Genomic DNA, 12,870 nt, shown 5'->3' on the forward strand with positions numbered 1-12,870 from the left:
TACTGTTGCAAATGACACTTGCAAAAGAAAAAAAAAAAACTGTTGTGAGTGATCCAGGACAATGTTGCCATTGAACTTAACTGACAATGCTGCAGCTGACCCTGACCCTTGCATTACAGAAGGGAAAAGTCTCTATCACAAGTGCTCCAAGACGCTGTTGCAATTAAAAAAAGGGACTGACACTGTTGCTAAAGACACTTGCAAAGGCAAAAGTCACTGTTGCAAGTGATCCAGGACAATGTTGCGATTGAAAATAGCAGACAATGCTGCAAATGGCTCTGGCCCTCACATTATAGAAGGGAAAAGTATCACAAGTGATTCAAGACGCTGTTGCAATTAAAATAAAGGACTCATACTGTTGCAAATGACACTGCCACTGTTGCAAACAATCCAAGACAATGTTGCAATGGAACTTAACTGACAATGCTGTAGATGGCCCTGACCCTTATATTACATAAGGGGAAAGTCACGGTTGCAAGTGATCCAGGACAATGTTGCAATTGAAAGTAACTGACAATGCTGCAGCTGACCCTTGTATTAAAGAAGGAAAAGTCGCTGTTGCAAGTGATCCAGGATGCTGTTGCAATTAAAAATATTGATGCTGCTGCAAATGACACTTGCAAAGGTAAAAGCCACTGTTGCAAGTGATCCAGGACAATGTTGCAAATGAAAATAGCAGACAATGCTGCAGATGGCCCTGACCCTTACATTACAGAAGAGAAAAGTCTCTATCACAAGTGATCCAGGACACTGTTGCAATAAAAAGGGCGTATAGTGTTGCAAATGACACTGTCATGTTGCAAGTGATCCAGGACAATGTTGCAATGGAACTTGACTGACAATGCTGCAGATCACAAGTGATCCAGGATGCTGTTGCATTTTTTTAAAAAAGGTCTTATAATGTTGCAAATGACACTGTCACTGTTACAAGTGATCCAGGACAATGTTGCAATGGAACTTAAGTGTCAATGCTGCAGATGGCCCTGACCCTTACATTACATAAGGGAAAAGTCTCTATCACAAGTGATCCAGGACAACGTTGCAACTGAAAGTAACTGACAATGCTGCAGCTGACCCTAACCCTTGTATTAAAGAAGGAAAACTCACAGTTGCAAGTGATCCAGGATGATGATGCAATTAAAAATATTGATGCTGCTGCAAATGACACTTGCAAAGGGAAAAGCCACTGTTGCAAGTGATCCAGGACAACGTTGCCATGGAACTTGACTGACAATGCTGCAGATGGCCCTGAGCCTTACATTACAGAAGGGAAAAGTCTCTATCACAAGTCATCCAGGACACTGTTGCAATTAAAAAAAAAGACTTATAATGTTGTAAATGTCACTGTTGCAAGTGATCCAGGACAATGTTGCAATAAAAAAAATATAACGTTGCAAATGTCACGTACAAAGGGGAAAGTCGCTGCTGCAAGTGATCTGGGACAATGGTGCAATTGAAAATAGCAGACAATACTGCAGATGGCCCTGACCCTCACATTACAGAAGATAAAAGTATATCACAAGTGATCCAGGACATTGTTGCAATAAAATAAAGGACTTATAATGTTGCAAATGACACTGTCCCTGTTGCAAGTGATCCAGGACAATGTTGCAATGAAAAAAAAAGACTTATAATGTTGCAAATGACACTGTCCCTGTTGCAAGTGATCCAGGACAATGTTGCAATAAAAAAGGGACTTATAATGTTGCAAGTGATCCAGGACAATGTTGCAATGAAACTTGACTGACAATGCTGCAGATGGCCCTGAGCCTTACATTACAGAAGGGAAAAGACACTGTTGCAATAAAAAAGGACTTATAATGTTGCTAATGTCACTGTTGCAAGTAATCCAGGACAATGTTGCAATATAAAAAGAAATTATAATGTTGCAAATGTCACTCACAAGTGCTCCAAGATGCTGTTGCAATTAAAAAAAAGGACTGGCACTGTTGCTAAAGACATTTGTAAAGGGAAAAGTCACTGCTGGAAGTGATCCGGGACAATGTTGCAATTGAAAATAGCAGACAATGCTGCAGATGGCCCTGACCCTCACATTACAGAAGAGAAAAGTATATTATAAGTGATCCAGGACAATGTTTCAATAAAAAATGGACTTATTGAGTTGCAAATGTCACTGTTGCAAGTAATCCAGGACAATGTTGCAATAAAAAAGGACTTATAATGTAGCAAATGACACTGTCCCTGTTGCAAGTGATCCAGGACAATGTTGCAATAAAAAAAGGACTTATAATGTAGCAAATGACACTGTCCCTGTTGCAAGTGATCCAGGACAATGTTGCAATAAAAAAGGACTTATAATGTTGCAAGTGATCCAGGACAATGTTGCAATGGAACTTGCCTGACAATGCTGCAGATGGCCCTGAGCCTTACATTAGAGAAGGGAAAAGTCTCTATCACAAGTCATCCAGGACACTGTTGCAATAAAAAAAAGGACTTATAATGTTGCAAATGTCACTGTTGCAAGTAATCCAGGACAATATTGCAATATAAAAAAAAATTATAATGTTGCAAATGTCACTTACAAAGGGAAAAGTTGCTGCTGGAAGTGATCCGGGACAATGTTGCAATTGAAAATAGCAGACAATGCTGCAGATGGCCCTGACCCTCACATTACAGAAGAGAAAAGTATATCACAAGTCATCCAGGACATTGTTGCAATTAAAAAAAGGACTTATAATGTAGCAAATGACACTGTCCCTGTTGCAAGTGATCCAGGACAATGTTGCATTGACTGACAATGCTGCAGATGGCCCTGAGCCTTACATTACAGAAGGGAAAAGTCTCTATCACAAGTCATCCAGGACAACGTTGCAATAAAATAATAAAAAGCTGATAATGCCGCAAATGTCACTTACAAAGGGGAAAGTCGCCGCTGCAAGTGATCCGGGACAATGTTGCAATTGGAAATAGTTGCACATGAACCTGACACTTGGGAAGGGAAGGGAAGTGATTGGTGGAGGGGATGAGGGTCACAACAATGTAGCAAAAGTCTGACACTTGCAAAGAAAAGAATAAAAAAGAAAGAACGGATCCGAGCGATCTCTGTGTGTCCAGCCGCCCCGGGATTCCAGCACTTCTCCCGGACACACGACACGCCAAACTCCAAGTCCCGCCGACAAACTCCAAGTGTCAGCGGCGGCGGCGGCGATGTCAGTGTGCGCCCCCCTCCCCCTCCTCCACCCCCCCCCCCCCTCCGGTTCCCCGGTCCGGCCCACTTACCTGGGTGAGGCAGAGCGGGGAGTACATGGCGGCGGTGTGCGGCGGCGGCGGCGGAGAACGGGGCGATCACGGCAGCTGCTTCTCCTTCTTCTTGTCGGTGATTTCACATCTCCAGCCCCGGAGCTCCATGAGCTGAACTTCCCCCCCCCACCCTCCCCACCCCCAGCAGACACAGCGCCCCCCCGGGGACACCGGCCACCCCCTGCGGCAGGCTGGTGCAGGCTGAGCTGTGCCCTGGTCCAGTCCGAGGCTGGGAGCTGCTGGCGGAATAACTTTCCGGATACTGCAGCTCTCAGCAGGCACCCAACCCCCACCACCACCCCCCCCCCCACCCCTCTCTGCCACCCCCCCCCCCTCCCCTCCTCTCCTCTGATCGCACGGCTCAGGATCGGCCACCAGCGCTGATCGATAGATGGATGGCGAGATTAACCCCTTCCCTGCTGCAGCCAAACAAGGGGGGGGGGGGGGGGGCAAGAAGTTAAATGGCAAAGTAAGAAAAGTCTCTTCTTTTTTTCTGGGACTCATCCCCTCCCTCTGATCACACCAGTCTTCTCTATGGAGGAGAGCCTCATACAGGCTCATACAGTCCTAGGGGGGGGTCAGCCAGGGTCATGGGAACATGGGGGCTTGGGTCCCTTTTTTTAGGAAGTGGTCCTTGTTCTGGGACTGGGTGCACCTCAAAATTTATAGAGGAGGGGGCTGATGTACAATGTGCCCCACTATAATGAATGTATACAGGATAGATAGATAGATAGATAGATAGATAGATAGATAGATAGATAGATAGATAGATAGATAGATAGATAGATAGATCTATCTATAAAGATATACATATATATATCTATCTATATATATAATACACTTATGAAGCAATCATTGTTCTGGGACCCAAAAAAAGCAGCTGGGTGTTGTTTAGGGGGTGGGGACCCCAAAAAGTGTTGAGGTGCAAGAGGGGGGGGACTTTAGGCTAATGAACAATGTGACCCTCTTCAATGAATATATATATATATATATATATATATATATATATATATATATATATATATATATATATATATGGGGTGATCTTTGTTCTGGGACCCACAAAAAAGCAGCTGGTTGTTGTTTAGGAAAAAAGTGTTGAGGTGCAGGGGGGGGGGGGGCTTTAGGGCTTTAGGCTGCTGATGAACAATGTGCTCCCCTACAATGAATATATGTATATATATATATATATATATATATATATATATATATATATATATATATATATATGGCAATCCTTGATCTGGGACCCACCAAAAAGCAGCTGGGTGTTGTTTAGGAGGTGGGGACCCCAAAAAATGTTGAGGTGCAAGTGGCGGAGGCCTTAAGCTGATGATGAACAATGTGCCCCCTACAATGAATATATATATATCTATATATATATATATCTATATATGAGGCAATCATTGTTCTGGAATCCATAAAAAAAGGAAGCTGGGTGCTGTTTAGGAGGTGGGGACCCCAAAGAAAGTAAGTGGGGGGGACTTTAGACTAATGATGAACAATGTGCCCCCCTACAATGAATATATATATATATATATATATATATATATATATATATATATATATATATATATATATATTATATATTTGAGGTGATCATTGTTCTGGGACCCACAAAAAAGCAGCTGGTTGTTGTTTAGGAGGTGGAAACCCCAAAAAGTGTTGAGGTGCAAGAGGGGGGGAGCTTTAGGCTGATGATGAACAATATGCCCCCCTATAATGAATATATATGTAAAGGAGATACACTTATGGGGCGATCATTGCTCTGAGACCCACAAAAAAAACAGCTGTTTAAGAGGTGGGGACCCCAAACAATGTTGAGGATACAAGCAGCAAGGGGTCCTCAGGATGATGATGAACTACGTGCCCCCCTACAATGAATATATATATATGTATGAGAGATATAGGTATGGGGCAATCATTGTTCTGGGACACACAAAAAAGCAGCAGGCTGCTGTTTAGGAGGTGGGGACCCCAAAAAGTGTTGAGGTGCAAGGGGACTGAGGGCTTGGGTCCCTTTTTATTTTGGGGTTGCAAGTCACCCTTATTCTTCTGGGACTGGATGCTGATTAAGAGAAGGGGACCTCAAAAAGTGCAGAGGTGCTGGTGGGGGGGTGACACTTTAGGCTGAAGATGAACAATGTCCCCCCCCCCTAAAATTTATATATAATATTTATGAGGTGACCCTTGTTATGGAACTATATATATAATATATATGTATAGGAGATATACTTATGGGGTGATCATTGTTCTGGGACCCACAAAAAAAGCTGCCAGGTTCTGTTTAAGAAGTGGGGGACCTCAAAAAGTGTTATTATTACTATTATTATATAGGATTTATATAGCACCAACAGTTTACGTAGCGCTTTACAACTTGAGGGTAGACAGTACAAATACAATACACTTTAATACAGTATAGGAATCAGAGGGCCCTGCCCCTTAGAGCTTACACTCTAAGACCCGGTTCACACAGGGGCGACTTGTCAGGCGACTTAGCCACCTGACAAGTCGCGTTCCGTTCTGTACTATGGAACCGTTCTAATAGGAGCAATTCAAGTCGCTCCGACTTAGAAAAAGGTTCCTGTACTACTTTTGGGGCGACTTCAGGCGACTTGCATTGACTTCTATACAGAAGTCATTTTGCAAGCCGCCGCTGAAGTCGTGTGCAGGTCGCCTCTGTGAGTCGCGCTGCAAGTCGTGCCGCCCCTGTGTGAACCGGCTCTAAGAGGGAAGGTCAAGAGATACAAGAGGTAATAACTGTGGGGGATGTGCTGATTAAGAAGATAAATGTACAGATGTTAGGTGGGGGGCCGGATAGGCTTCTCTGAAGAGATGAGTTTTCAGGGAAAGTGGACAAAGTAGCAGAAAGTCGGACAGATTGGGGTAGAGCATTCCAGAGGATGGGAGAGGCTCCGGAGAAGTCCTGAAGGCGAGCATGGGAGGAGGCGACAAAGGAGTTAGAGAGCAGAAGGTCTTGGGAGGAGGGAAGAGGATGATTAGGTTGGTATTTTGAGACTAGGTTAGAGATGTAGCTGAGGGCCAGGTTGTGGATGGCTTTGTAAGTTATAGTTAGTATCTTGAATTGAATTAGTTGGTTGAGTGGCAGCCAATGGAGGGATTGGCAGAGGGGTATAGCAGACGCTGAGTGGTTTGTGAGGTGGATGAGTCTGGCAGCAGTGTTCATGATGGACTGAAGGGGGGATAGCCTATGTAGAGGTAAACCAATGAGGAGGGAGTTGCAGTAGTCGAGGTGGGAGATGACCAGGGAGTGGATTAGAAGCTTTGTGGTGACATTGGTTAGGAAGGGACGTATCTTGGAGATGTTGCGGTGGTTGAGGAGGCAAATTTTGGATAGTGATAGAATATTGGGCTGAAAGGTTAGTTCGGAGTCCAGGATTACACCTAGGACCTTGGCGTGGGGGGGACAAGTTGATAGTTGAGCCGTTAATATTAACAGAGAAATCAGGGGAAGTGGCATCGGGAGAGGAAAAAACAATTACAATTAGAGTGTAGACTGCGAGCTAGGCCTTCTTGTCCAACATCAGTGCATGAACTCACTAATGTGCTTCTGGAAGAATGCACATTCATTTTAAAAGGGAAGTTTCAGGGAAAAATTTTAAATTTTAAATAAGGAACTTTGAAGCAAAATAAGGGTCAGTGCCCATCTGCAGCCTCACCATTGCCATCAGTGCAGCGTCATCAGTCCACATCAATGCAGCCTCAAAAGTGCCATCAATGCAGCCTCATCAGTCCACATCAATGCAGCCTCACAAGTGCCATCAATGCAGCCTCATCAGTCCACATCAATGCAGCCTCATCAGTCCACATCAATGCAGCCTCACAAGTGCCATCAATGCAGCCTCATCAGTCCACATCAATGCAGCCTCATCAGTCCACATCAATGCAGCCTCATCAGTCCACATCAATGCAGCCTCATCAGTCCACATCAATGCAGCCTCACAAGTGCCATCAATGCAGCCTCATCAGTCCACATCAATGCAGCCTCACAAGTGCCATCAATGCAGCCTCATCAGTCCACATCAATGCAGCCTCACAAGTGCCATCAATGCAGCCTCATTAGTCCACATCAATGCAGCCTCACAAGTGCCATCAATGCAGCCTCATCAGTCCACATCAATGCAGTCTCACAAGTGCCATCAATGCAGCCTCATCAGTCCACATCAATGCAGTCTCACAAGTGCCATCAATGCAGCCTCATCAGTCCACATCAATGCAGCCTCACAAGTGCCATCAATGCAGCAGCCTCACCATTTCCATCAATGCAGCAGCCTCACAATTGCCATCAATGCAGCAGCCTCACCATTGCCATCAATGCAGAAGCCTCACCATTGCCATCAGTGCAGCAGCCTCACCATTGCCATAAATGCAGAAGCCTCACAATTGCCATCAATGCAGCAGCCTCACCTTTGCCATCAATGCAGAAGCCTCACCATTGCCATCAGTGCCGCAGCCTCACCATTGCCATCAATGCAGAAGCCTCACAATTGCCATCAGTGCAGCAGCCTCACCATTGCCATCAGTGCAGCAGCCTCACCATTGCCATCAGTGCAGCAGCCTCACCATTGCCATCAGTGCAGCAGCCTCACCATTGCCATCAGTGCAGCAGCCTCATCTTTGCCATCAATGCAGTAGCCTCACCATTGCCATCAATGCAACCTGATGGATGCCCATCTGCAGCCTAGAGGGGACAGGGAGGGGGGCGGGACGAGCGCCGACAGATTACATACAGTGAGAATCTCCTATGATAGACAGAACAGTTAGCAAATGGAGGCCCAGGAGACGGGACTTCCTATTACAGAGGCCGCCAAGTAAACAGGAGATTCTCACTGTATGTAATTTGACAGCGCTCGTCCCATAACACGCACACGCTATTTGCACCCGATTTTCAGGGTGAAAAAGTGTGTGTTATACGCCAATAAATTCAGTACTTTTGTCCACCCAATAAAATGACCATTCTGCCCCTCTGTTCAGTGACTGATGGTGGCTCTGGGCTGGCACACCCTGGACTGGGTGACATATTGAAGGTGGCCAATGTATTGTGTATATTGGAACTGGCACGCAATCAATATGTAACACTAAATTTACCTATATTCAAATATATACTGCAGAGAAGAAAATGGACAGTCATACCAATGCTATAATATCTGGTGCAGATCCATACTTTTCTGACCAGTCAGATAGACATTTGGCAGAGCGTTGGAAGGTCCCTGCAACCTGCGCTAGTTTTTTTTCTAAGCACCTATAGACAGTCCTTTACTTCCCATACAAGAGCCAATCAATGCAAGTGACAGATCTGTGTCACTTTTGCCTGGATAGGGTAAGGCTAGCATGCAAGTAAGATTCAATTAATTTTTTTATTAATGTAATTTACAGGAAATAACGTACAATTTAATTTCTTTTTTTTTTGGGTGATGTACTAAAGAGGAACCTTTTTTTTTTTTTTTACAGGCTGTAAGTCTGTTAAAGTGTGCGACTTGTGCTTTATTATCCCTGAAAGACACAGTTTATATCATAGCGGGGCTGGCGCAACTTTTACGCAAGCCAAGCAAATCCGTATACACCCAATCAAGTTCACCTGTTTTTTTTTTTATTTTGCCTCTTACAGACGAACGTGACTTTGCTGATCAGGCAAACTACTACGCTTCCAAGTTAACTCTTCCCCATAGTCACGTAAAATCCTTCAAAATCTAAATAATGGGAATAATTGACTAAACAGCGTTTTTCCAGTTCAGCAAACTGAATCAAGTTAGGTGGAACATAAAAAAATATATAAAATAAAAAAAAAGACTCCTAACGTGATTGGATAGCCAAAGCAAATGACGTTGTTGGTCTAAGACTCGCCCCCCTGTAATTATTTATTATTATTATGATTATTATGATTATTATTATGAATATTACTATTATTATTATGATACGGGATTTATTTGCACAGCGCTTTACAATTTACCCCGCTCAGCAGAGGCCTTTAGCTTCCAGAGTGCTGGGACTTGTAGTTCCACAGCGGCATATCCAGCTGACACGTCCTGCCTTCCTTAGATGACTCCAAAACAAAAACTGTTTACGTTCTGACGATAACGCTGTAATCTATTGCAGACTTCCGTTATCTGGAGATATCCTCAGTTCAATCTATTTACACCACAATATTGAAACCAGAAAAAAAAAAAAACGTCAAGAGGAGAAAGTTTGAAGTTGTGTAAACTGTAATTACTGTACGCCATATTTTGGCACTCTGTACTCCCCGGCCTCTCCAACTTGTGGGGAATTTTTTTTTCCCTCTCTCTCTCTCTCTTTCTACTCATTAAACCCCATCTGTTTAACTATTAGTATATTCAGGAAATCCAGTCGAGGTGCGGGGAGGCCACAAAATAATTCCTGCGTTTGGCCGGGACAACCCCCCACAAGCCGCCTCCTGTTTCCTAGATACAAGATTTTGGCTCACGTTCTGACTTTTGTCCAAGCCACAGAAAAAAAAAAAATTATCACACAAATTACTGTCTAAAGTATCTGCCGAGTCTTATAAACAGCGCTGGCTCAACGCTGCCCAGAGGTTAACCGCCTGGAAACGGCGGGCGGAGAAAGCGGGTTGATTTGCCACCATCTTGTGATGCCCAGGAAGAGCGTGTATGTATAGAAAGACAGAGCGATAGAAAGATAGATAGATAGATAGATAGATAGATAGATAGATAGATAGATAGATAGATAGATAGATAGATAGATAGATAGATAAAAAAAAAAAAAAAAGATACACATAGGTAGATAAATGGGAAAGAAAGAAAAAAAAATTCTTATTCAGTTTTCCTTTAGATTTACCAAAAATGTATAATATGATGTCAAACCTAAACACTTTCAATCTGTATGCAATCAGACAGGTCCTCACACTACAAGGTAACACTGAAGGTAAATCTAAAGGAAATTGAATAAGAAAACTGTATAATGTATGGCCAGACAAAGAAAGAAGATAGATAGATAGATAGATAGATAGATAGATAGATAGATAGATAGATAGATAGATAGATAGATAGATAGATAGATAGATAGATAGATACAGAGTGCAAGAAAAATCTAAAATAGATAGATAGACAAAAAGAAGAATAAAGATATGGATAGGTAGTTAAGAAAGAAAGAAAGAAAATAGATAGATAGATAGATAGATAGATAGATAGATAGATAAAGATGCAAATAGGTAGATGAATGGGAAAGAAAGAAAGAAAGAAAGAAAGAAAGAAAGAAAGAAAGAAAGAAAGAAAGAAAGAAAGAAAGAAAGAAAGAAAGAAAGAAAGAAAATAAGATAGATAGATCGATCGATTGATCGGTAGATAGATAGATAGATCGATAGATAGATAAAGATGCAAATAGGTAGATAAATGAGAAAGAAAGAAGGAAAGAAAGAAAGAAAGAAAGAAAGAAAGAAAGAAAGAAAGAAAGAAAAAAAGAAAGAAAGAAAGAAAGAAAGAAAGAAAGAAAGAAAGAAAATAAGATGTCTACATATAAATGTTTTCACACAACATTCACCCAAGTTTCACATTATTTTCCAGTTGGATTCCATTAGGAAGCCATGTGACTCTATGGTGAATGTCGTGTGAAGACCTTTATAAGTAGACCCCATTAAAAGTTTTTGAACCATTTTACTGAACTGCACCCCACAGCTGGTCAATACGCCATTTTCCTATGTACACAACACTAGGCCTGAACCAATATTGCATCATCAGCTGAACAAATACGACATCAATGATAATAATATATGGTTAGAAGATTCACTTTCAGTTACAAGAGATATGAACAGTATCACATATATGACAGGAACATTTTATATATGTATATACTGTATATTCACACACACATACATACGGTATATAGCACATCTATGGTATAAACTATATATAAATATGTTCTCTCATAAAATTGGATGCCTGAGTGGTTACAGCATTTCTCTGTACGCTGCGCTCAGTCCCGGGTCCAGTCTTCATTCACTCAATAAACACTAACCTTGCCTTGGCAGGCCTCCCTCTCCTCGTGTATGTTGACGTTCCGATATTTTAGCATGAAATTTGTATGCATGTTGCTGAAAAGTCTGACATTACCACAGGATTTATTCCTCCTTGTCTGCAGCCAATGGGACTGAATAGCACACAATGGCACATAAACAACGGTGCAGTTGCCCATAGCAACCAGTCAGCTTGCTAGGCAACCCGTCCACTCTGCTACCTATTTTCTCTCCGCCATGTCGGCCCAGTAATGTCGAGCACCAGAAAAGCTTAGTATGATTCGCTGTTTTATTATAATAATAAAATTGCAGCAGATCATAAACATAAAGTAGATGAGGGGAACGCAGAAGAGCCAAATACCCGCTGTCACGTCCGATCTGCTGAGGCTCACATACCGTTTCTGAATGAGTTTACCGATCGCGTGATAAGCCGCGGAGCGGGAAGGCCTATTCCGGCCAATCTGCTGCGTTCAGCCTCCAGGACCCACTCCCATCACAGTGCAGGCCCAAGGCCTCTCTATGTAAACAAGGCCTACGAGTAGATACAGTATATAGACCGTAATGGTGACAATTATAGTAACTATTATAAACAATAATACTATTTTTATGAAGACTATTAGAAGCGTCTATCATTTCAGGAAACTGCTTCGCTCACCCTTCAAGCTTCCCACCGCTCGCAGGGCACTGCAGACCTAAGGCCACTCTATGTAAACAAGGCCCAAAAGCAAAGATTATATATACCATAATGCTGATTATAGTAAACAATACCATAATACAGTTATATTTAGACCAACAGAAAAGTCTATTCAGTCTCAGGCCTATCTGCTGCACTCACCCCTAGGGTTGCCACCTGTCTGGTTTTGACCCAGACTGTCCGGGTTTTTAAAGGGATAGTTCACCTTTACAAAAAAAACTGCCTATGCAGGTAAGGGATGTTTGTAGATTAAAACAAACTGTGCAGATCTGACTAGAAATGAATAATACCCTTGCTATAGGTGTAGACCATGTACATAGCTTATGAAGCCTGACTGGAATACTCCCAGGACGTTGCTAAGTACTTCCAGCACGTTGCTATGTGAGGCCTATTAGTTACGGCTCACCTCCACCATCATAGGAGTGAGCTCTTTCTCTGATTCAAACCCCCTCACATACTCTTTCTCCCCCCTGATGCAGTAGCTCTGAGCTCAGCATTTGAGAGCTCCCTCCTGTGATGGTGGACATGAGCAGTGACGACTAGGCCTCACTTAGCAACGTCCTGGGAGTACTTAGCAACGTCCTGGGAGTACTTAGCAACGTCCTGGGAGCATTCCAGTTAAGGGCTTTATTCAACTTTAGTCAGAGCTGCACAGTTTGTTTTTACCCACAGATGTCCCTTATCTCTATAAGCAGTTTTGTAGTAAAGGTGAACTATCTCTTTAATAATGTGTCCGGGTTTTCCTCTGCCTGAGACGAAGGGTGAGCATGAAGATTAGTGCTGGATTTTTTTTTTGCAGGAGAGGGAGTGGGGATTTTTGATGAAAGGGTAAAGTGGAGGGAATTTTGCACTTTTCTTACCACTGCACACCCTGACTCCTGCACTCTTTTTGTTTTGTACTCACGAC

The 12,870-nt window shown here is 42.9% G+C and overlaps 1 protein-coding gene across 5 annotated transcripts in view; it reads right to left on the bottom strand.

Moving 5' to 3' along the window:
• The window catches only part of NFIA (nuclear factor I A), a 672,115-nt gene that overhangs the window by 459,044 nt on the left and 200,201 nt on the right, over nucleotides 1-12,870 (bottom strand). The window contains exon 1 of one of the 5 annotated variants that reach the window (XM_073593842.1): nucleotides 3,241-3,408. The exons of 3 other annotated variants lie outside the window; for them this stretch is intronic. In XM_073593842.1, the coding sequence (XP_073449943.1) occupies nucleotides 3,241-3,267 (27 nt within the window). In that variant the 5' untranslated portion in view covers nucleotides 3,268-3,408. Of the gene's footprint in view, nucleotides 1-2,876; nucleotides 3,155-3,240; nucleotides 3,409-12,870 lie in introns of those variants that run through there. One more of the 5 variants, XM_073593841.1, reaches the window with a different exon arrangement.

The sequence above is a fragment of the Aquarana catesbeiana genome, linkage group LG07, assembly GCF_042186555.1.
Source record: "Aquarana catesbeiana isolate 2022-GZ linkage group LG07, ASM4218655v1, whole genome shotgun sequence".
In the NCBI taxonomy this organism is placed as follows: domain Eukaryota; kingdom Metazoa; phylum Chordata; class Amphibia; order Anura; family Ranidae; genus Aquarana; species Aquarana catesbeiana.